Here is a 23,292-nt window from a genome sequence, read left to right on the forward strand (position 1 = left end):
GACGTGAGCGACTGAATTAAAAATAAAAATCAATTGGGCATTAGAATTGTGGCGCACATGCGTGTAGGTGCAAACTCAAAAGGGAGATACAACGCTGTACTGGAGTGACATGTTTCACCAGCCCTCATGTGACCATTTGTAATAGGTACCATCCCTGATGTTGATTGAGACGAATGTGGATTGAGCATAGGCCATACACCTCAATCAAGAGATAAAAGGCATTGATGGAGACACCTTAAAACAAGAAATGCCAACAAAAAAAGAGAGAATTTGCCCATACCATAGTCAGATCTGAGATCTCAAGTATTGAATAACTTTATTTCTCAAATGTGTACTGTCACAGTTTCCACCACAGCCTTGACATAAATAAAAAAAGTATATCATACGAATTAAATTATAATAGTAGCCACGATAAAATGTATTATCGTAACAATACTAATCCTTTTGCACTATGATTCAGATTCATTCATTTTCATTTCACTTCACATTTTGTGTACCGTCTTGTTGTATTTCAACTGTTTTGTTTGAGGCCAAAGAGGAAACGCAAAACACAGAATGACAAGCATCCCATAGGATTCATAGGCCTTACGATGAAAACCCACTAAATAGATAAAACATAACAATACCGTGTGCATGGGATGTTGTCTTGTCATACAAATATTTGACAAAAAGACTTTCAACTGACTGAGATACAGTTTAACAACATACGCAAGGATAGGAAAAAAAAGATGACAAATTCAGCTTTCATTTGTACACAATCTGTTTGTTCCCAAACACAAGTAAATAAGTAGACTTAAGTGTATAAAATGACAAAAGCAAAATAAAGCCACTATTGGTTATTGGCTGATAATGCGGATGATTATGGGTTCTATCCAATTGGATATGACCTTTCCCAACCAAAGTCAATGGCCAACTAAAGAAACCCACAGGACAAAGACCACTTTGATGCTTGCTGTCAGTAATGTGAGATGAATGAATTTGAATATGGCTCTAGTTTGTTTTGAAAGTATCTGCCGGAGGCCAAGTGTTCAAGAAGCAAACAAATAATTTAATTAATAAATACAGTAAATAGGCTAATAAGTAAATTAATAAATAGATACAATTGTACTTTAAAAAAAAATCACAAATAAGTTACTTTAGCTCAAGGATCTCACCTCATCTTCACACAAAACTCTCCCCACACACACACACACACACACACACACACACACACACACACACACACACACCTCCTGATAGCAGCTCCACTGACATCCTGTTCTTTCTGTGTACATGGTCCATTGTAGACTACTGTAATGATTCATCAGGTCTTCTGAACCCTCCATCCACCTATCTCAGAGCCTTATGAGTCAAGCATAGAGAAGGTGAGCATTGATAATAACCAGTCTAATTGAAAAATCACAGCACAAGAACAAAATCACAGAAGGACTAAATGGAACTAACTCCTACGGCCCCATCTCAGCTTCCCACTCTTGAAACAACCGAAATGAACATCGAATCAACCAAAATTGAATGTTTTTCTTAGAAAAACTATTTTGAGATACTTATATTTTGTCTTGTTTCATTTCTTACATGTCCAATATAAGTGTATGCAATAACATGTACATTATATTAACCATTGTAGATATTGGGGTTGAGGAAGGTGAGCTGGACAGGTTGTAGCTTTTCAAAAAAAGTATAGGATTGTTGTTCCATTGGGGAGGATCTCCAATTCTGGTGTCTAATATCATGTGTCACTGCAAAGGGACCACCCTCCCATTTCAGGAGTGGAGGCTCCACTGCAGAGTGTCCTGCCTGAGAAACCCAACCCAGACAATTGGGTTGTACCATCCCAGCTCCAAAACAGGGGCATGCCATCTGAGGTCCCATTTCAGGCATTGCCAGGCCAGGATGAGGCATTCCCAGGGAATGGGATGATAGCCGGGTTAAAGGAGGCTCCAGCAAAGGGTCATGGGACCCAAAGGCGGGTAACACCGTAGGACATGTGGGTGGAACCAAAAAGGCTGGATTTTGGGGAGATTGTAGTACGAGACACTCCAGCAATGGATGTGACTCTGCCCATAGGGCCAGCCATGCCTGGGCCTTGTAAAACGCCTAGGAAGTTAGGAAAAGCAAAAGAAAATGGGGCAAGGGAGGGAGGACAGATGTACAGTACAGAGCATTCCAACACAGAGTATAGAACAGAGAGAGGAGTGAAAAGGTTACATCTCTACAATCTATGCATGGCTACGACCAATGCTGACCCACACAACAGTTATGCACTATAGGGGGGAGGAAGGCCTAGTGAAAACACTGAATCACAAACACTGCTTTAAATGAACATAAATATACTTCTCATATTCACCCTCTGGTTCTCTCTGTCTATCTCTCTCAGGGTCTGGTCTCTCGTTTACCCGTCCTTACTTTGTTACTTTGTGCGGGGGGGTGTTTGGGTTTGGGGGGAAAGGACAGAGCCCACGTCCACGAGCGAAGCGCCGGCACCATAGAAGGAAGCTGGAGATTTGTTGTCTTCGTCCGCTGTGGCTCCATTGTCTATAGAGAGTGAGAGAGAGAGGAAAATTAGGCCTGTGAAATATTACAATATTATCACGATATTACAATATTAGTGTGTATCATGACAGATATATGGACGACAAGGGTGTGTCAAGTATAGTGTCGGAGGCACAGGCATAGAGGGAAGACAGACGGAGCGCTAACACACAAACACATTACTGGGATCTGTTAGAGTACACAGGCGCTCTTCAGCTCAGCTTGACTGAAAAATGGAATATGGTGCTCAACAAACAGACTTAGGAATACATTTTAAAAACATCCAGGGCACTTCAATTGCCGACTATCCCAGAAAAAGGAAAAAGGGGCACTCAGATGTCTGCATGCAAGGGTGTTTAAGGTTTATTGCCAGGACAAACAGATAGGCTTACACTGTGGCGTGTCAGACGCCTTCCTCAGAGCTTGGAGGCAACAGCCTTGAGAAAGCATACAAAACTACAGTACATTACCTGTGCCATTACTTGGAGCTCCCCATGGGTCAGAGTTCATAACGTCTGTGGTAGTGGAAGCCCCTCCATCTCCCCAGGGGTCGCCTGTGGATGCTGTGTCGGTGGGAGCTGCAGGTGCACCCCAAGGATCACTGGCGGTGGGCGGAGACGATGCTGGTGTAAAGGGGGTGGGGTTAAACGGATTTAAAGGGGAACTCCAATGAAAAATTGTTATGTGGAAATTGTGCTCTACATCTTAAAATTACCGTATACACATTTTATATCATGTATTTAACCTAAGGATTGAGACAAAAATCTGAATTAAGAGCACATGTGATGGTGTCACAAGATTATAACCATCACTGCTTACCTGTTGGTCCCCATGCGTCACCATCAGCCTTTGAGCCATCGCCAAATTGATCTGTGGGGGGTGAGGCAGCTGTGGTCCCCTCGTCTCCCCAGGGATCAGCCTTCTTTTCGGACAGTGGATTAGATGGAGCACCCCACGTGTCTGAAGCGTCGGTTTTTGGACTGGATGGTGCCCTAAAAGGATCAGCACCCTTCGTTGGGACATTCAATGGGCCCCCAAAAGGATCTGAACTGTCTTTTGGTGCCCCAAAGGGATCTGAACCGTCTTTTGGCGTATTGGATGGTGCTAAAAATGTATCCTCTTTTGGTGCCCCAAACGGATCAGAATCAACTTTTGGTGTATTGGATGGTGCTGAAAATGGATCACCTTTTGATGCCCCAAATGGATCAGAACCACCTTTTGGTGTATTGGATGTTGCTGAAAATGGATCATCTTTTGCTGCCCCAAACAGATCAGCTTCAACTTTAGATGGTGCATTGGACGGTGCCGAAAATGGATCATCTCTTGGTGCCCCAAACGGATCAGAACCACCTTTTGGTGTATTGGATGGTGCTGAAAATTGATAATCTTTTGGTGCCCCAAATGGATCAGCTTCAACTTTAGATGGTGCATTGGATGGTGCCGAAAATGGATCGGAACCATCTTTTGGAGCCGCAAAAGGATCTGAACCATCTATTGGGGCACTGGCTGGCGCCGCAAAAGGATCTGAACCATCTATTGGGGCACTGGCTGGCGCCGCAAAAGGATCTGAACCATCTATTGGGGCACTGGCTGGTGCCGCAAAAGGATCTGAACCATCTATTGGGGCACTGGCTGGCGCCGCAAAAGGATCTGCTTCTTCTGTTGTAGCATTAGATGGTGCACCCCATGCATCCTCGGATGGAGCTTTGGATGTTCCACCCCATGCATCCTCGGATGGAGCTTTGGGCGCACCCCCCCAAGGATCAGGAGCGGGTGCTTTGGCTGCTGCGCCCCATGCATCCTCCTCTGATGGTTCATCTGCCCCGCCAAAGGCATCAGCAACCTTAGGCTTTCCTGCTTTGGCGGCATCCTCCCATTCAAGCTCTTCCTTGGTCATCTTTGACTGCAATTACATAAGAGATTGGACAATCATGATGCCAAACACACATTTATTTGGTAGATGATCCAAAATGTCCGAAGTGTACAATCATTTACCTTTGAAAGGTGCCTTTGAAAGTCTAAATAAAGGGAGAAATCTTACTATTAAGTTGTAATACTTACCCTTCGTTCCTCCTCTTTTTTCTGGGCCTCTCGTCTCAGTTTTTCTTGCTTCTTGGCCTCAAAACTGGCGGCGAGATCAGCCACAGATGGGATGTTGGCTAGGGAGGGGAGCCCGGTGGCTCCTGGGACATACACTGGCTTGTAGTTGGGGTCCTTGGGGTCGTTGGGGTCGTCCGAGGAGGCTGTAGAAAGAGCACGATAAGATATAGCATAACAAGATACTTATGGTAAAGCAGGGTTGGGGTCAATTCAGTTTTGTGTCCTGTGGGGATTTTTCAAGAATGTTTTAAGGGAAATGGTCAATTGAAGTCTCAAATGTTGAGTGTGCTCTGTAACGCTCACCAGTGGCGTTCTTTGAAATCTTGTCTCTGGTCTTGAGCGCAAACTCTCGCTCTTCCTTTAGTTTCTCGTCGTCCTCCATAAGAACCAGTACTACCTTGGCCTTCTCCCTCACGTTCACCCCCTGTAAAGGATAGCATGAGGAGACATCATTAGTACTGCTAGGCAGCTCCCTTTCTGAAGCATGGTGCTCCCTAAATGTAACTGTGCAGAATTAGTAAGGGGAAGCTCAAATGATCATGTATGCATGGAAAAGCAATGTGTTAGCTTAGATGTTTGTCGAGCCAGATACCTCAAGCCTCACTCAATATTTGGACTGGTCTCCCGGACCAGTTTAAGCCTATTCCTGTTCTACAAAGCACTTTCACTGGAGTTATGCTAATAATTATTATTCATTAGTAAATTAGCTCACAGTGAATTTCTCAAGTGGGGAGGCTTCAAAAAGAGCACATTGGAGATGGAACCTGCATATCAGAGGAGTTGGTGGGACAAACATGCATTCAGCCATTTAGTACCTGATCTTTCCCATCCTTGTCCTGGAAACGGAACTCTGTTAGCGCTTTCACAATGTAGATGTTGTCCTTCATCGTATTCAGAACGCGGTCTGAGCCCGTCTTTAATAGGTTCTCCAGCAGAGTCAATGACTGCAGTTGGGGGATGGGAGAAAAACAAAATGGGGGATCCAGATGAGTCAATGACTGCATTTGGGGGATGGGAGAAAAACAAAATGGGGGATCCAGATGAGTCAACGACTGCAGTTGGGGGATGGGAGAAAAACATTTATTTGTATCTGATTTGTGGCAATAGAAGAAAAAAAAAAAAGAAGAAAGTGTCAAATAATATAAAGACCATCTTTTCACAGAAAGATAAAATATATGGGCTACAGTTTTACAAAGCACTTGAAAAACCACCAACCAACCTGAATAACCAAAAATAAAAAGGAAGGAAAGGAAGACCCAGAGTTCTCTGCTGCAGAAGATATGTTCATTGGAGTTAACTGCACCTCAGATTGCAGCCCAAATAAATGCTTCACAGAGTTCAAGTAACAGACACATCTCAACATCAACTGTTCAGAGGAGACTGCATGAATCAGGCCTTCATGGTCAAATTGCTGCAAAGAAACCACTACTAAAGGACACCAATAATAAGAAGAGACTTGATTGGGCCAAGAAACACCAGTAATGGACATTAGACCGGTGGAAATCTGTCCTTTGGTCTGATGAGTCCAAATGTGAGATGTTTGGTTCCAACCGCTGTGTCTCTGTGAAACGCTGAGTACAAGAACGGATGACCTCTGCATGTGTGGTTCCCACCGAGAAGCATGGAGGAGGAGGTGTGATGGTGTGGGAATGCTTTGCTGGTGACACTGTCTGTGATTTATTTAGAATACAAGCCACACTTAACCAGCATGGCTACCACAGCATTCTTCAGCAATACGCCATCCCATCTGGTTTGTGCTTAGTGGGACTATAATTTGTTATCAGGCCAATGACCCAACACATATCCAGGCTGTGTAAGGGCTATTTGACCAAGAAGGAGAGTGATGGAGTGCTGCGTCATATGACCTGGCCTCCACAATCACCCAACCTCAACCCAGTTGAGATGGTTTGGGATGAGTTGGATAACAGAGTGAACGAAAAGCAGGCAACAAGTGCTCAGCATATGTGGGAACTCCTTCAAGACTGTTGTAAAAGCATTCCAGATGAAGCTGGTAGAGAGAATGCTGAGAGTGTGCAAATCTGTCATCAGGGCAAAGGGTGGCTACTTTGAACAATCTCAAATATAAAATACATTCTGAATTGTTTAATACTTTTTTGGTTACTACATGATTCCATATGTGTTATTTCATAGTTTTGATGTCTTCCATATTATTCTACAATGTAGAAAATAGTAAAAATAAGGAAAAACCCTTGAATGAGTAGGTGTGCCCAAACTCTTGACTGGTACTGTACATGCGTAATTATTTATCTTTGCCCTCACCTTGTAGATGTGCCTCCAGTTCTTATCATCTTTGAGGCGTTTCCACAGCATGGTCATGATCTCATTGCAGGCCACCACATTGTAGGTGAGGTCCGAGATGTCAGCCATCTGCGAGCTAGAGGGACCCCATGGGTCGTTGGAGGTGGCTTCCCTCACCTGACAGACATACAGCAGTGTTAATACAGATTATTGTTCACTTGTACTACTGTATTTATTTGTAGGGGAAATACTGGTGATAGAGTCACTGGTGTTACAGACAGGGGTAACAGATGGAGAACTGACTCATGCTCTGCTACAGAGGGTGTGTCTTATATTAGAAGGAAGCTGCAAAGGTATTTTGGAATGCTGACAGTGTCAACTGAACAGCATATGTGGCCTATCTTACTCTGCAAGGGCCAGTGTGGATGCAGGCCTTTGCTCCAGCCAAGCAGTACTAGGTTGATTCTACTAAATATAAGCCTTGATCCAAGACTGTGATCAGTTGAATTAGGTGTGCTACTAATTGGCTGTCACAAAAGAATGAACCCACACCGGCCCTTGCAAGGTAAAATTGACGCACCCTGGGTACAACATCAAGAGGGGAGAAAGAGAGGGATAGTCAAGATGAAGGGAAGCATGTCGTGGCAGAGAGTGCAAGGAAGATGAGACAAATCAGGAGAAAAATCTGACAACGCAGGACAGAGAGCAAGAAAGGAGAGAACAGGAGGAGTGAGTGATAACAGAAGAGAATGAGAAGTGAGAGTGTAGGGAAAAAGAGGGGAAAGGTGAGGGGTCAAAGACAAGATGGGGGATGGGGTAAAGTAAACCATCTCCCTTACCTTGACCTCAGCCTCAGAGAAGTTTTGAACAAGGTTCTTCAATTGTCGGCGTAGCATAGAGGACGTCATGATGCCTAATGGGGTGTCTCAAACCACAATGACCTAGTCAGTATAAAGACTAGTAAGAGCATGTACACACACACGGACGCATACTCAACGGAAGCAGACAGAGCTTTCGTCCATATATGAATGAAGCTTCTCTCTCGCCTCACGTAATGGCAGATATCAACACAGGAGAAGCTGCTTGGCATTTATCCCAAATCATACTGATAGCTACATCTCCATACCTACTGAAATAAAACGGATAGTGGGGTTATCAAAGACGTGAGTCGGTCTTGCGATCTGGTCTCACTGGCTCACTGGATGCTCATTCTTTTAGTCTCTCTCTCCACGACGACATCGGGTCCCAGCACACATAGATCTGGAAAGAAAAATCTAAAAAGGGAGCAAAGTAATGACATAGCTAAGCTAGTGAAGAAGCTACTTCACATGCCATTGGGAAACAAATTGTTTGTGTTTTTATAATGTAAATGCCAAACAGAAAATGCCGAAAGCAGCCTAGAAACTAGACCTAGTCATGATTGCGACCAAATCAACACCATTCATGTTTGCAAAAAGCTAAGCTTGCTCTGTGGCTAGCTAGCGAGCATTCTGCAATGCCAATGCTATGGCGACAAATCCAAGCTCTGCAGTGTTACTGATCAGCTATGCACCTGAGTAGGCTATTGTCGATTTGGCGATTTTCGTCTTGTCACAAACGCTAGTTGCGTTTTGTACATCCATCTACGAAATGCATCACGATTCAGCACCATGGACAGCGACCGGCGTAGCAAAAAACCGTCAGTGCGTCTTCATGGCTGTCGAATGTTTTTAGAGCAAGCTTTAGCAAGCGAACCAGTAAGCTGTTAACAGCAGCCGTCTGATGACAGCTTTGGAAATATAGCTTTAGTCTACTTTTATGGACAACTGACACCTTTAAAATACATATTTCCATTGAGCATACATTTATTTATATGATTCTGCGTCTAGTTCAAAGGAATACGAACCTTCGAGATGTTTTCAGAGATCTGCAAAAAAAAACTACAATTTCCGCTTCCGTCTGCAATCCGCACCTGACTAAAAGACCACTCCCCCTACTTAATAAGTACGATGATGTTAGGCTCCAGTGTAGTCAATCAAATTAAACAATGTAGTAACAGTGTCTTTATTGAGAGGGAAACAAACGACTCTGTTCGTTTATTTGTTTTTCCACAAATGAATGGATTATTATTGGGAGCAGTCTTGCCTGTTTCTCATAAGGTCGGCATCTGTTTGCATTGGTTACAAATGCCATCTAGGGATGCTTACACATCTATGCATATTGGCAGTGGTGTAAAGAACTTAAGAAAAAATACTTTAAAGTAGTACTTAAGTAGTTTTTTGGGGGTATCTGTACTGTACTTTACTTTACAATTTATATTTTCGACTACTTTTACTTCACTACATTCCTTAAGAAAATATTGTACTTTTTACTCCATACATTTTCCTTGACACCAAAAAGTACTTGTTACATTTTGAATGATTAGCAGGACAGGAAAATGGTCCAATTCACACACTTATCAAGAGAGCCATCCCCAAGCCATCCCTACTACCTGATCTGGCGGACTGCCTAAATACAAATGCTTCGTTTGTAAATGATGTCTGAGTGTTGGAGTGTGCCCCTGGCTATCCGTAAATAAATAAAAACCAAGAAAATCGTGCCATCTGGTTTGCTTAATAGAAGGAATTTGAAAGGATTTATACTTTTACTTATGATAGTTAAGTACATGGACAGGAAACATGTCAAAATCATGCACTTATCAACAGAACATCCCTGGTCATCACTACTGCTTATGATCTGGTGGACTCACTAAACACACATGCTTCATTTGTAAATTATGTCTAAATGTTGGAGTGTTTCCCTAACTATCCGTAAATAAATTTAAAAAACAAGAAAATGTTGACACCTGGTTTACTTAATATAAGGAATTTGAAATGATTTATACTTTTGATACTTAAGTATATTTTACTTATAGCGTGACTTTTACTTGTGGTGTCTACTTTTACTCAATTATGACAATTGGGTACTTTTCCCACCACTAATTATTGGAAGGGGTATGCCGCCTTATAACATTGGGGGATGTGCTCAGGGTCAATGCATCCTGGAACACAAACTCCGCTCTTGAATCCCTGTCACGTCATCGCCGTCTCGTGGCTTGTGAGTGTGTAGGCCACTCGCAAAACCCGAAAGGACCGATAAATACGACACACATCATCAATTTATTTGACATAAATGGCGGCCGAAGGCGAATATGAGTCAATCCTGTGCGTTAAACCCGACATCAATGTTTATCGCATACCACCGAGGGCTACAAATCGTGGATACAGGTAAATGCAAAGGGTTGGCCCATTTTTGGGGTGTTGGACTAAACGCGCGGTGCCAGTGGTTCTATCTGTGGTCATAGTGCTGCATTGTGTGTGTGTGCCGATATCTGTCTGTTTGCTCCGAGGATGTTTACCGCTGTTGTGTGTCTAATATTTGTTTTGCGTAGGCCTATGAGTCATTAATTATTCTACCCCATTGGCAATATTGATGTTACACTCGCAAAGCTGGCACTATCAGTGCGGATGAATCGAATGTGAATGGCATGCTATGTCTATTTGCGTGTGTTGTTTATTACCATAGTTTACCCAGAAAATGTATTGGTGTAATGCATTGAAAGCAATTGTTATATGAAGATATATAGGTGATAAATAGCCCTATGTCCCTTTGCCAAGGTTAGCAATCATTCTACAACAGCCTTATTGTGACATTAACATTTTATTACAGAATTGCTCAAATAATGAAACCATTGTCTATTAAGGACAACTGAAACAAGCAGTGCCAGCTGCCAGGGAGGATAACAAGTAGTTTCAGCAGACTACTGTTTTCAATCTGGCCTATATGTGTGTGGCCCAGTTAACTGTAGGCTAAATGGTTTTAATTGAGATTCTCTAAGACCGTAGATGATCTGATATGCTATTAATTGGGGTTTGTGATCTTCATAATAGTCTTGCTTCAGCCTTCAGGCCTCTATAAGAACAAGACAATTGGGTCAATTCAGAATTATCTCCATATTACACAGTACTATTTGTTACAAAAGCTGTCTGAGAACAGTTTTTAAATAGGCACTGTTTACTGACCTTATGATGTACTTCCTGTTTTGCTCTGTTGTTGGCTACCTCTGACCTGGGTATTAACTGTAGGGCAGCAGACTGGAAGCTGGATGTGCCCGATTGGTCAGGGCGCATGCGGATCACGGCGAAGGGCAAAGTGGCCTACATCAAACTGGAAGACAAGGTCTCAGGTGAGAGAGTCATGAAACTGTGTGTGTGTTGCACAGCTGCCCCTTTGTCCCAGCATTGCTCCTCAGGAACCCGTTCGATGTAGCCAGTAAATAGAACTTCATACAGCTTATCTGTGTGGCTTATTATTATGTTGTTTTCTCCTCCCATCCTGCAGGGGAGCTATTTGCCCAAGCCCCTGTCACAGAGTATCCCGGCATCGCAGTTGAAACCGTAAGCGACTCCAGTCGCTACTTTGTCCTGCGAATACAGGATGGCAATGGTGTGTATATATGAGTGAAAGCCCCTCCCTGTGCGTTCATAGCTGTCAGACTTTTACACAGGTCATATAGTGTTATGTCAGCTTCCTTTAGCAGGTTATAGTACTTTCATCCATCTATGTCAACGTCATGTCTTGGATCGCATTCAAATGTGTCAGCTCTCCTCAAATGTCAATTCACAATACACTGTCAGATCCATGCCTATGCACTCATACAGCTATGTCAACCTACTCTCTCAGGCCGCAGTGCATTCATTGGTGTTGGATTCGGGGACAGAGGGGATTCTTTTGACTTCAACGTGTCTTTGCAGGACCACTTTAAGTAAGTGATGGAAGGGGTCACTCCAGGGACCGTGTGACTGTTAAGGCACTCAAACACTGGTGCTTCACCATTTCCCACTAATAACAAACACACCTACTGTGGTCTGTCTGCAGCATAAGCTGCCAGCCAAAACTAAGTGTCATTGAGTACGCTTGTTCCAGATATTGCACTTTCCAAAATAACTGATGTGACATTGCTTTTTCCAGTGTCAGGGCACATTAAGTTGATTTTGTGTGTGTGTGTGTCTCACAGGTGGGTGAAACAAGAGAATGAGATCAGCAAAAACCCTCAGGGGGCAGTTTCGGGACCAAAGCTGGACTTGGGATTTAAAGAAGGACAAACCATCACCCTTAACATTGGGGTAAAGACCTGGAACAATTAAACTAGATCATTCTTATTGTATAACAAAATTATAGCCTGTGACCCTGGGGTTTGTTTGGGATTGGCCATTTTAACTTTTCACCAATGCCCAATATTCCTTAAGTGTTCCAATTTCAATATTTTCCCTATCATCCTTTCTCTCTACCAGCAAGGCAAGAAAAGAGATAAGCCACGCTCACAGGGGGCAGGTGGGTCTGGTCTCCTTCCACCGCCACCAAAAGGCAAGATGGCTCCTCCTCCTTCCTCTACCTTCTCCAATCACAACACAGTGCCTCAATCAGGAGGCCCAGAGATCGGTACATCAGTTAAAACTCTCAATATAGCCTTGATTAACTTCTCTATAGCTAAATAAAGCTTTAATTTGGTAGCTTTGGTTGTTTTATTCTTTCTCAATTCAAATGGGCTTTATTGGCATGGGAAACATATGTTAACATTGTTTATTTCACTTGCTTTGGCAATCACAAATGAACAGTTGCATTGAACACACAAAATGGTCTCTTTTTCTCTCTCTAGGCTGTTTGCTAGATCTGGACAGTAGTAACTCCAACACTGTGGTCCAATCATCTAATCCCAGCGCTGCTCTTTGGGGGGACTTCTCCACTCCTGCAAGGTAACTTGTTACAACTGTCTGTGATGAGCTTATTTTAGTCTTTTTTAATGCTATGACATACTGATATACACTACCAGTCAAAAGTTTGGACACACCTATTTATTCCAGGATTTTTCTTTATTTTTACTATTTTATACATTGTAGAATAATAGTTAAGACAAACTATGAAATAACACACATGGAATCATGTAGTGAACAAAAAAGTGTTAAACAAATCCAAAATATATTTGAGATTCTTTGAAGTAGCCAGCCTTTGCCTTGATGACAGCTTTGCACACTCCTGGCATTCTCTCAACCAGCTTCACGAAGTTGTCACCTGGACTGCATTTCAATTAACAGGTGTGCCTTGTTAATTTGTGGAATTTCTTTCCTTAATGCGTTTGAGCCAATCAGTTGAGTTGTGACAAGGTAGGGGTGGTATACAGAAGACAGTCATATTTGGTAAAAGACCAAGTCCATATTATGGCAAGAACAGCTCAAATAAGCAAAGAGAAACAACAGTCCATCATTACTTTAAGACATGAAGGTCAGTCAATCCGGAAGATGTAAAGAACTTTGAACGTTTCTTCAAGTGCAGTTGCAAAAACCATCAAGCACCATGATAACTGCCTCTCATGAGGACCAAGACAGGAAAGGAAGACTGTTACCTCTGCTGCAGAGGAGTTCATTAGAGTTACCAGCCCCAGAAATCGACAATTAACTACACCTCAGATTGCAGACCAAATAAGTGCTTCACAGAGTTCAAGTAATAGACATATCTCAACATCAACTGTTCAGAGGAGTCATAATCAGACCTTCATGGTTGAATTGCTGCAAAGAAACGACTACTAAAGGACACCAATAAGAGGAAGAGACTTGCTTTGGCCAAGAAACACGAGCAATGGACATTAGACCGACGAAAATCTGTTCTTTGGTCTGATGTATCCAAATTTGAGATTTTTGGTTCCAACCCCTGTCTTTGTGAGATGCAGAGTAGGACGGATGACCTCCGCATGTGTGGTTCCCACAGTGAAGCATGGAGGAGGAGGTGTGATGGTGTGGGTGTGCTTTTCTTGTGACACTGTCTGTGAAATATTTAGAATTCAAGGCACACTTAACCAGCATGGCTACCACAGCATTCTGCAACGATACGCCATCCCATCTGGTTTGCGCTTAGTGGGACCATCATTTGTTTTTCAACAGGACATTGACCCAACACACCTCCAGGCTGTGTAAGGGCTATTTGAGGGAGAGTGATGGAGTGCTGCATCAGATGACCTGGCATCCACAGTCACCCGACCTCAACCCAATTGAGAGAGTTTGGGATGTGTTGGACAGAGGGAAGGAAAAGCAGGCAACAAGTGCTCAGCATATGTGGGAACTCCTTCAAGACTGTTGGAAAAGCATTCCAGTTGACTACCTCATGAAACTGGTTGAGAGAATGCCAAAAGTGTGCAAAGCTGCCATCAAGGCAAAGGGTGGTTACTTTGAAGAATCTAAACTGTTTTGATTGAACATATTTTGGTTACTATATGATTCCATGTGTGTTATTTCGTAGTTTTGATGTCTTCACTATTATACTACAATGTAGAAAATAGTACAAATAAAGAAAAACCCTTGAAGGAGTAGGTGTGTCCAAACTTGTGACGGGTACTGTACATGCTTGATATTCTGTAACACCGGTATTGCTATGAGTCAATCAGCCTGTAAAAATGGTATCTTTATCTTCAGTTCTCTCTCCCCAACATCGCGACAACAGCACACTCTGAATTGGGGCCAGTTTTGAGTCCACGTCACGGCATGTTTTTTTATTTGATTCCATCGCTGAACGCACCGCCTCCCTCTGTCACTACAATACAACAGAAAACTGTCCAAGAGGCAAGGAACACCATGCACTTCTAGGATGTCTTTATCAAAACTATGAATGAGTGTAGGATATCTCCTCCCAAAGTAAAACATAATAATGAAGTCATATTTTGGATAATAATGCAAATCTATTGCACATATTCAATGTTTTGGCATATGAGATTTATGGTAGGAATTCAATACCGCCTAAGGGCTATGATGATAGGATCTTCAATTTCTTGTTATCACAGGAATAGGAGCAATATTATAGTACTGCTTTTTACCCAGAAACAGTGCCCTCTTGTTAATGTTTACCTAATCATCATGACATGCTTGATTTATAGAGGGCAACCCATAGGGAGACATCCTTTCCCATATGGTTTTCTTCTGATCATAATAAGGAAAAGGATTTGTAGTAATTAATTGCTAGGACAGTAGCTCAATTCCGTTTTCTCCTCTCTTCTCCTCAGTGTGCATTTGTTCACTCCCCCTCAAGGATTTAAAAGCGTTGGATTAGTGTATGCATTGGCCTGAGGGAATCTACCATATTCCTTATGATTGCATACAAACTATAGGCGATTTTTGGGAGAACGGGGAGAAACGGAGTAGAGCTCATATTGATGAATGTATCTGTTACCATTGTACTGACCACCTCACACACTGGGCCTTTTTGAAGAGAGAAGAGCATGTATTTGTGTTTACTTTGTGGAGGACTTGACAGAGCACTCTACAGTCCATTTGTAGGTAGGTAGTTGTGATGTAGTGTACATTGGATGAAAAATGGCTTAAAATGCATACTTGTAATGAAAAGAGTGACAAGTAAATCGCTATAAAACTAACAATATGCTCAAGTGCTATTCAATGATTAATTTGTCTGTTTATGAAATAAGTAGCCTGGGATGCTAGATCTGTGTTTGTCTATTCCTTTATCAATAGCCAATGCAGAAACCAATCTGGCAACCAGGCTGTGAAATATGATTGTCTAACAGTGTAATTTGATGAATGTATGACAACTCCAGCTATTGTTGGGGAGGATGTGCTGCTGTTTATTGATGAATGCTGTTGGAAGTGAATGACTGAAGTTGCCTCATGTCAATAGTGTTTGTTTACCTTCCCCAGAACATGGTTTCACATGGCTCTGTCACTGGATGCGTACTTATGATTTATTGCCTTGGTCGTCATTACTCATCATGACATTTGAAAATGGCAATAAAAACCTTCAAAAGGAGTCGTGTGTCTTTGTGCGTCTAATGGATGATGCATGGTAGAAAAATTTGACGTTCATTAAGCTTTTGAGGGTAAAAAAACGTTTGCAAGTTAGATTTAGTATTTTGTCATTATTTAATGAGAATGTTCGACGAAGGGTGTTTTCTTGCCTTCAAGGTTTCTTTATTTTCTACATTGTAGAACAAAGTGAAGACATCAACTATGAAAGAACACATAGGGAATTATGTTGTAACCAAAAAAGTATTAAATTCTTCAAAATATAAAAATATATTTTGATTTGTTTAAAGTAGCCACCCGTTTTTCTTGACAGCTTTGCGGACTCTGTGTATTCTCTCAACCAGCTTAATGAGGTTGTCACCTGGAATGTATTTCAATCGACAGGTGTGCTTTAAGTTAATTTGTGGAATTTCTTTCCTTCTTAATGGGTTTGAGCCAATCAGTTGTGTTGGGACAAGGTAGGGTAGCATATAGAAGACAGCCCTATTTGGTAAAAGACCAAGTCCATATTATGGCAAAAACAGCTCAAATTAGCAAAGAGAAATGACAGTCCATTACTTTAAGACACGAAGGTCAGTCAATCCGGAAAATCTAAAGAACTTTGAAAGTTTCTTCAAGTGCAGTTGCAAAAACCATCAAGTGCTAAGATGAAACTGGCTTTCATGAGGACCGCCACAGGAAGGGAAGACCCAGAGTTACCTCTGCTACAGAGGATGAGTTCATTAGAGTTACCAGCCTCAGATATTGCAGCCCAAATAAATGCTTCACAGAGTTCAAGTAACAGACACATCTCAACCTCAACTGTTGAGAGGAGACTGTGTGAATCAGGCCTTCGTTGTCAAATTGCTACAAAGAAACCCCTACTAAAGGACACCAATAAGAAGAACAGACTTGCTTGGGCCAAGAAACACGAGCAATGGACACTATACTGGTGGATATCTGTCCTTTGGTCTGATGAGTCCAAATTTGAGATTTTTGGTTCCAACCTCGGAGTCTTTGTGAGACGCAGAGTAGGTGAACGGATGATCTTCGTATGTGTGGTTCCCACCATGAAGTATGGAGGAGGAGGAGTGGGGGTGCTTTGCTGGTGACACTCAGTGATTTATTTAGAATTCAAGGCTCACTGAACCAGCATGGCTAACACAGCATTCTGCAGCGACATGCCATCCCATCTGATTTGCACTTCGTGGGACTATCAATTGTTTTTCAACAGGACAATGACCCCGCACACCTCCAGGCTGTGTAAGTGCTATTTGACCAAGAGGGAGAGGACCTGGTCTTCACAATCACCTGACCTCAACCCAATTGAAATGGTTTGGGATGAGTTGGACCACAGAGTGAAGGAAAAGCAGCCAACAAGTGCTCAGCATATATGGGAACCTCTTCAGGACTGTTGAAAAGCATTCCAGGTGAAGTTGGTTGAGAGAATGCCAAGAGTGTGCAAAGCCATCAAGGCAAAGGGTGGCAACTTTGAAGAATCTAAAATCAAAAATATATTTTGATTTGTAACTTTTTTGGTTACTACATGATTCCTTATGTGTTATTTCATAGTTTTGAGTTCTTCACTATTATTCTACAATGTAGAAAATAGTGCAAATAAATAAAAACCCTTGAACGAGTAGGTGTGTCCAAGCTTTTGACTGCTACTGTATGTCAAAGGTGTTAGATAACATACATTCAAAAATTGGGATATTAATATTTCAAATTTTACATTTACATCCCTATATCCCCTGACGGGAAAAAGTATGTCAAACAGTTGTTGTGGCTGTCAACCTTTACCACTAGGGGGACAGCCCAACGCTGATCACTACAGAGCCAATTTGAATTGCTTTATACATGCTCTGCTTTTACAGTGGCGGAAAAAGTGCCCAATTGTCATACTTGAGTAAAAGTAAAGATACGTTTAATAGAAAATGACTCAAGTAAAAGTGAAAGTCACCCAGTAAAATACTACTTGAGTAGAAGTATCTGATTTTAAATATGCTTAAGTAACAAAAGTAAATGTAATTGATCAAATGTACTTAACTATCATAAGTAAAAGTATAAATCCTTTCAAATTCCTTCTATTAAGCAAACCAGATGGCACGATTTTCTTGTTTTATTTATTTATTTACGGATAGCCAGGGGCACACTCCAACACTCAGACATCATTTACAAACCAAGCATTTGTGTTTAGGCAGTCCCTCAGATCAGGTAGTAGGGATGGCCTGGGATGTTCTCTTGATAAGTGTGTAAATTGGACCATTTTCCTGTCCTGCTAATCATTCAAAATGAACAAGTATTTTTGGGTGTCAAGGAAAATGTATGGAGTAAAAAGCACATTATTTTCTTTAGGAATGTAGTGAAGTGAAAGTAAAAGTAAAATAGTAAAGTACAAATACAAAAAAAACTCCATAAGTAGTACTTTAAAGTATTTTTAGTTAAGTACTTACACCACTGTGCTTTTAACCTGCCACCCCAGCCTCAATATATCTACTCACACCTATATACTGTACATGGGACATGAAGGTTAACACAGGCCCACGCCGATTCCCACATTGAACGACCTCACATTATCTAAAGCACGAAAGGTTGAGAAGTTAAAGGCCCAGTGCAGTCAACGGGAGTTTTTGGGGATTTATGTACATATATTTCCACACTGTTTTATTAGGAGGGAGTTTTGGCCTTCTAAGGTGACATCACCATGCGGTAAATTAGTTACTAAGCCAATAAGAAACAGAGTTCCAAACCTCAAAGCCAATAATAGCTCATTTTCAGTTCCCCACTCAAACCACCCCTAGACAGTCCTAGCAAAATGCTTGAGAAATTGCTCTTTGCTAAGAAGATGTTTTTGTCCTTCAGACATTTGAGAAATTGACATCTATCTCAAAGAAAAGCAAAATCAACATATTTCTTGAATTGTATGTCGGAGAGTGGTGGTAATCAAGCCAACTTCTGAAAAGTGGTCAAATCCTTCAAACAAAACTCCACCCCGTCGCAATGCCCAGCAGGTTTTGAAAGCCTCTGGTCCCATACTAGACAAAATGGAAATTTGTAGTGCTTTTAATAACCATTTTGCGTCAGTTTGCCATCTGTTTGAAAGGATAATCTATGTCAATGTATCTCATTCCACTAGAGGGAGTCCTTTAGTCGCATCAGATTGTAGAGAATGAGGCAGACTCACTTTTTTTTTTTTTTTTACTTAACTAGGCAAGTCAGTTAAGAACAAATTCTTATTTACCATGACAGCCTTGGAACAGTGGGTTAACTACCTTGTTCAGGGGCAGAACAACAGATGTGTACCTCGTCAGCTCTGGGATTCAACCGAGCAACCTTTCGGTTACTGGCCCAACACTCTTAACCACGAGGCTACCTGCCGCCCCCACATACTTTATTTTCATTTCAACCATTTAATTTCTATGATGTAATGTTTATGCAGGAGATGATTCACTTGACCTCTTCTTACTACAGCTCTCTGCCCCGCTCGTCGTTGAACCTCTGACCTGTGTTTTTAACTTGACAAATTGCTACTGGTGATATCCCTAAGATTTGGAAAGATTTGGATCAACTCCCAGCTAAGAACTTTTTCAACTTTTCAATCTATTCTACATTTCCACTAGTCTGGTTTAAGACCTGGACATAGCACTGTTTCAGCCACTATGCTTGTTTCAGCTGATGGGTTAAATTGCCTAGATCATAAAAATCGTTGTGCTGCCTTATTTAGATTCCGTTCCTTCGACACAGTTGACCATTCCCTACTCATTCAAAAACCGTCTAAAATGGGCCTAAATAAGGAGTCTTGCAAATGGTTTAAGAACTATTTGACAGACAGGACACAATGTGTCCTTTCGGTTGGTGATTTAAAACTTGTACTTAATGCAGGCAAAACAAATTTTTTGTTGTTCCCTAATTCACAGGAAAATATCTCACATGGGCTACACATTCACTCATTGGATGCTTGGTTTCTCTTATTGAGTGGGGTCCCGCCTATAAATATCTGGGCGTTTGGATTGATAAGATCTAACATTTAAAAAAAAAATGTATACAAATGAGCTAAGATTTAAGATGGGCTTATTTTTGAGATATTTTAGATCTTACCTCTCTACGAACAGCAGGAAGCTGTCACGGATCCCTCCGGAACTTTCATCATTTCATTTCACGCAAAATGGATTCCCTGCTGCCGATAGAGCAGTTTAACTTTGTTAAATGAGTTTACTGAAGCGTGCAATTGCTTCAATGTATTATTATAACTTGTTGTAATAACCTGATGTATTTATAGCTGTCTGATAGTTTCTTAATCATTTTCTTGATGTAATTTTGTCAGGCACCATTGTAAATGAGACACTGGTCTCAGTTGGGTTGCCCTGAATAATTAGAAGAAAATATTTATTTTATTAACCCAATAATGATTTGATATTGAAATAAAATAGCTGCATTGGACCTTTTAATAGACCTGACACATTCGCCACAAATAACAAGTTGGCACAACAGGGTCAGGGGGACATGGGCATAGGGAACATCATGTGAAGAACACAGTGGACAGACAGATTGATAAGACTGTGACAAGCCAGGCAGAGGCTGGAAGTCAATGAAGAGAAGGAGTGGGGGAGAGAGAAAGAGGTGGGGGTGAGAGGGGGTTAGCGTGACTCCATGACTGGTTGCTGGTGACATGACCTAGACAGACGAGAAGGAAGAGTGAGGGAGAGGTGAGGAACAGGGGGTCAGTGCATGATCTCTCCGTGGCTGGTCGCTTTTAGCATTGCTGACAGAGAAAACGAAGGAAGGAGATGGATGGATAGTGAGAGTAATGAGAGAGATGGAAAAAGGAGAGGAGGTACAGTCTCAATGACTTCCACTGAGCCTCATCTATCTCGCTCTATTCCCCCATCTGTCCCCATCCGTCCCAGGATATCGTTCAACTGATCAATTGGCAACACGTGGCTCATTCACATACACTCATAGTTCTGAGGAGCGGGACTTGCAATGCTATTAGTCTGTCAATGCTTTGAAGATGACGTACTGTGAACATACCAAGAGTCTGGACCAAGCTCAGTGTCACATATCCTTACATTTTTCACATTCAATGGATAAGAATGTGAAAGAAAATAAAAGACTGTAATCCACACTTTGGTTATGTTCAACTAGCCACTGCCACCAGCTGTTAATATTAGCATTTTCTAACCAAAACCCATATAAGTAAATGTCCATCACTGGTATGCTTTAAATTTCATGCTCAAATCATCCAAAATAAACTTCATTTGAGCTATACAATCCCTTTCAGAGATGATTTGGACATGATATTTGAAGCATGGTAACTAGGGGACATTCATTATCCTACATTAGAAAATGCTAAAATTAGTGGTTTGTGGCAGTGGAAGGGATGTTGCTCTCAAAACACAATTTAACATGATGTTTCCATCGACTTGGTGGTTGTCGATTCCGAATTTTTTGGGGGATAAATGTGCTGTATTTCGCTTTAGTTATTTGATTTCGGTGTTTTCAGTGTTACCATAGAGCCTCATTAATTCTGAAAATATATCTGAAACATCTTTCAAACACTTCAATCCAACTCATATTATAAAAGTATCCTTTTCAGGAGGACGTGACTGAATAGCATCTTTGAAATGTCACTTTATTATCTATTTCAAATTATATTTGAGAGTTATGACATTTGTATACAAGCACATGAGATTCTAGTTCTGATTCCAATGCTCTCAAGTCCTACATCCATCATTTTATAAAAGTTGCCTCACAAACACAGGTCTGGTCGAAGGCAGTGCGGGGGTTCAGGTGTCAGACCGCAGAGTGCCTGACTGCGCTAGTCGTGTGCTCGGCCCATTAACAGACTTGTAGCTACTGGATGCTAATATTAACTTACCCATCAGAGACTGGCACCTTATGTAAAATTGTATGTCAACATTTAATACATATCTATGAAACTCTAAGCCAAAATACGAGACAGATCAGTTTGAATTTAGTTGGCATGTGATGTTCTAATGTTGTGGCCACGAGAAAATACATTTTAAACATACCTAAAATGCACTTTCTTGCATCTCTCTCGATCTTTCTTGCCCCCCCCTCACTCTCACACACACAAACTTTGGCATACTTTTACAAGCACACACCATTAGTGACTCATATCAGGTGAAATGTCAGGAGTGCGCCGCGGTTGTAATAATGTATTGGAGCTGTGCAGCGATCCTTCTCAGCCCCCTCCAACCCAGCCCCCTCTCCTTCTCATGTGTAATACCCTAATGAAACTGTCCAGCCGTTAACGAGACGTAATTAACGAGTTTTGGCCGAGTGAGTTGTAACCTGGTGTTGTTAGCCTGGCAGATGGCAACTGTATTTTATCCATCCATATACATTTACTACTGGCTAGTGCCCCTTTTCTGACGTCATTGTCGGCCCTCGGTTTTGCTCTTAAAACCAGTGTTTTTACGCTTTGATTTACGCAAAGGACAACCCATTGTAGTGTGACCTATCTTGCATTGGGTGCTTCAACCTCAGTGTTTTACAAGGGGATCAGGAGTTGTATCACCCAGGACCCAACATGGAATCAGTTGTTTGTAAGGACCGGCTGTTGGTCTTTGGGATCGAATGTGGTCTATGGTTCAAGATTACTCAAACCCAATAGATGTTGAATTCTTGTACTGTTTTTTTCTAATTGGAGAAAGTGGTAAATATTGTCTTAGGTAACCATACGAAATGTAAAATATCAGACTAATTTGAGTGTCCTGGATTTACATTTTTGAGACCACGTTGTATGTAAAGTGTTAGGTAAGAATGATACAACCACACGTTTTCCAGTTGCCTTGTGTTGGTCGAGTTACAGTTCTATGATGTTTTGATTTGACTGGGTAATGGTTCAATATACTGTACACGTAGATGTCTTGCCACTGACCTCGCTGTCATTTCCAAGAAGTTGCGGGTGTCAAGAGAGCAAATGTATTCAAGCTAATAAATTGACTAGCTGAACACAGTCAGGCAGAATTGACCCATGTATGGTTGTACACAAAGACTTATTACAATAGTCCTAAAGAATAACTATTTTATTGGCAGACTTATTGTACATGAAGTTAGTGTGATATATGCACATGAAGTGTTTACTGTTCACATAATGTTCTATGTTCTCTATTTCTTTGTGTTTGGCCGAGTGTGGTTCCCAATCAGAGGCAGCTGTCTTTCATTGTCTATGATTGGGTATCATACTGAGGCAGCCCTTTTTCCCTCCTTCAGTGTGGGATCTTGTCTTTGTTTGAGAGCATATAGTTTACACGACGAAGCTGTTCGTTCGTTGTATTGTTTTTCTTGGCGGAACATTTAAATAAAATAATGTACGCCTACGACGCTGCACCTTGGTCTCCTGCCTACGACAAACGTTACACTCATTCAATGTTTTTTCTTTATTTGTACTTTTTTCTATATTGTATGAAATAATACATATGGAATAATGTAGTAACCAAAAAAAGTATACATATACAAAATCTATTTTATATTTGAGATTCTTCCTTTGCCTGTCACTGGATGCGTACTTATGATTTATTGCCTTGGTCGTCATTACTCATCATGACATGTGAAAATGGCAATAAAAACCTTCAAA

At 41.5% G+C, this 23,292-nt stretch overlaps 1 protein-coding gene and 1 pseudogene across 3 annotated transcripts; one reads left to right on the forward strand and one right to left on the reverse strand.

The window, feature by feature from the left end:
- Nucleotides 1-2,082: 2,082 nt before the first annotated feature.
- On the reverse strand, nt 2,083-8,784 carry LOC135550021 (epsin-1-like; annotated as a pseudogene).
- A 1,153-nt stretch (nt 8,785-9,937) lies between these two features.
- On the forward strand, nt 9,938-15,714 carry LOC135549095 (adaptin ear-binding coat-associated protein 1-like). 3 transcript variants are annotated; one of them, XM_064979153.1, is made up of 8 exons: nt 9,938-10,133; nt 10,992-11,092; nt 11,248-11,352; nt 11,590-11,671; nt 11,924-12,032; nt 12,201-12,348; nt 12,566-12,662; nt 14,373-15,714. In XM_064979153.1, the coding sequence occupies exons 1-8, from the start codon at nt 10,039-10,041 to the stop codon at nt 14,425-14,427; spliced, it is 792 nt and encodes a 263-aa protein (XP_064835225.1). In that variant the 5' UTR covers nt 9,938-10,038; the 3' UTR covers nt 14,428-15,714. The 3 variants fall into 3 exon arrangements, with proteins under 3 accessions (XP_064835225.1, XP_064835226.1, XP_064835224.1); XM_064979154.1 differs by having other exon boundaries at nt 14,401-15,714; XM_064979152.1 differs by having other exon boundaries at nt 14,957-15,714.
- Nucleotides 15,715-23,292: the final 7,578 nt, after the last annotated feature.

The sequence above is a fragment of the Oncorhynchus masou genome, chromosome 12, assembly GCF_036934945.1.
Source record: "Oncorhynchus masou masou isolate Uvic2021 chromosome 12, UVic_Omas_1.1, whole genome shotgun sequence".
In the NCBI taxonomy this organism is placed as follows: Eukaryota; Metazoa; Chordata; class Actinopteri; order Salmoniformes; family Salmonidae; genus Oncorhynchus; species Oncorhynchus masou.

Excerpts from the sequence above, each read along its gene's own strand:
- LOC135549095 (XM_064979152.1), top strand. The coding sequence starts at position 10,039 with ATGGCGGCCGAAGGCGAATATGAGTCAATCCTGTGCGTTAAACCCGAC. Across the intron at positions 11,672-11,923 it reads TCTTTGCAGGACCACTTTAA|GTGGGTGAAACAAGAGAATG; the intron begins GTAAGTGATGGA and ends TGTGTCTCACAG. Across the intron at positions 12,349-12,565 it reads ATCAGGAGGCCCAGAGATCG|GCTGTTTGCTAGATCTGGAC; the intron begins GTACATCAGTTA and ends TTCTCTCTCTAG.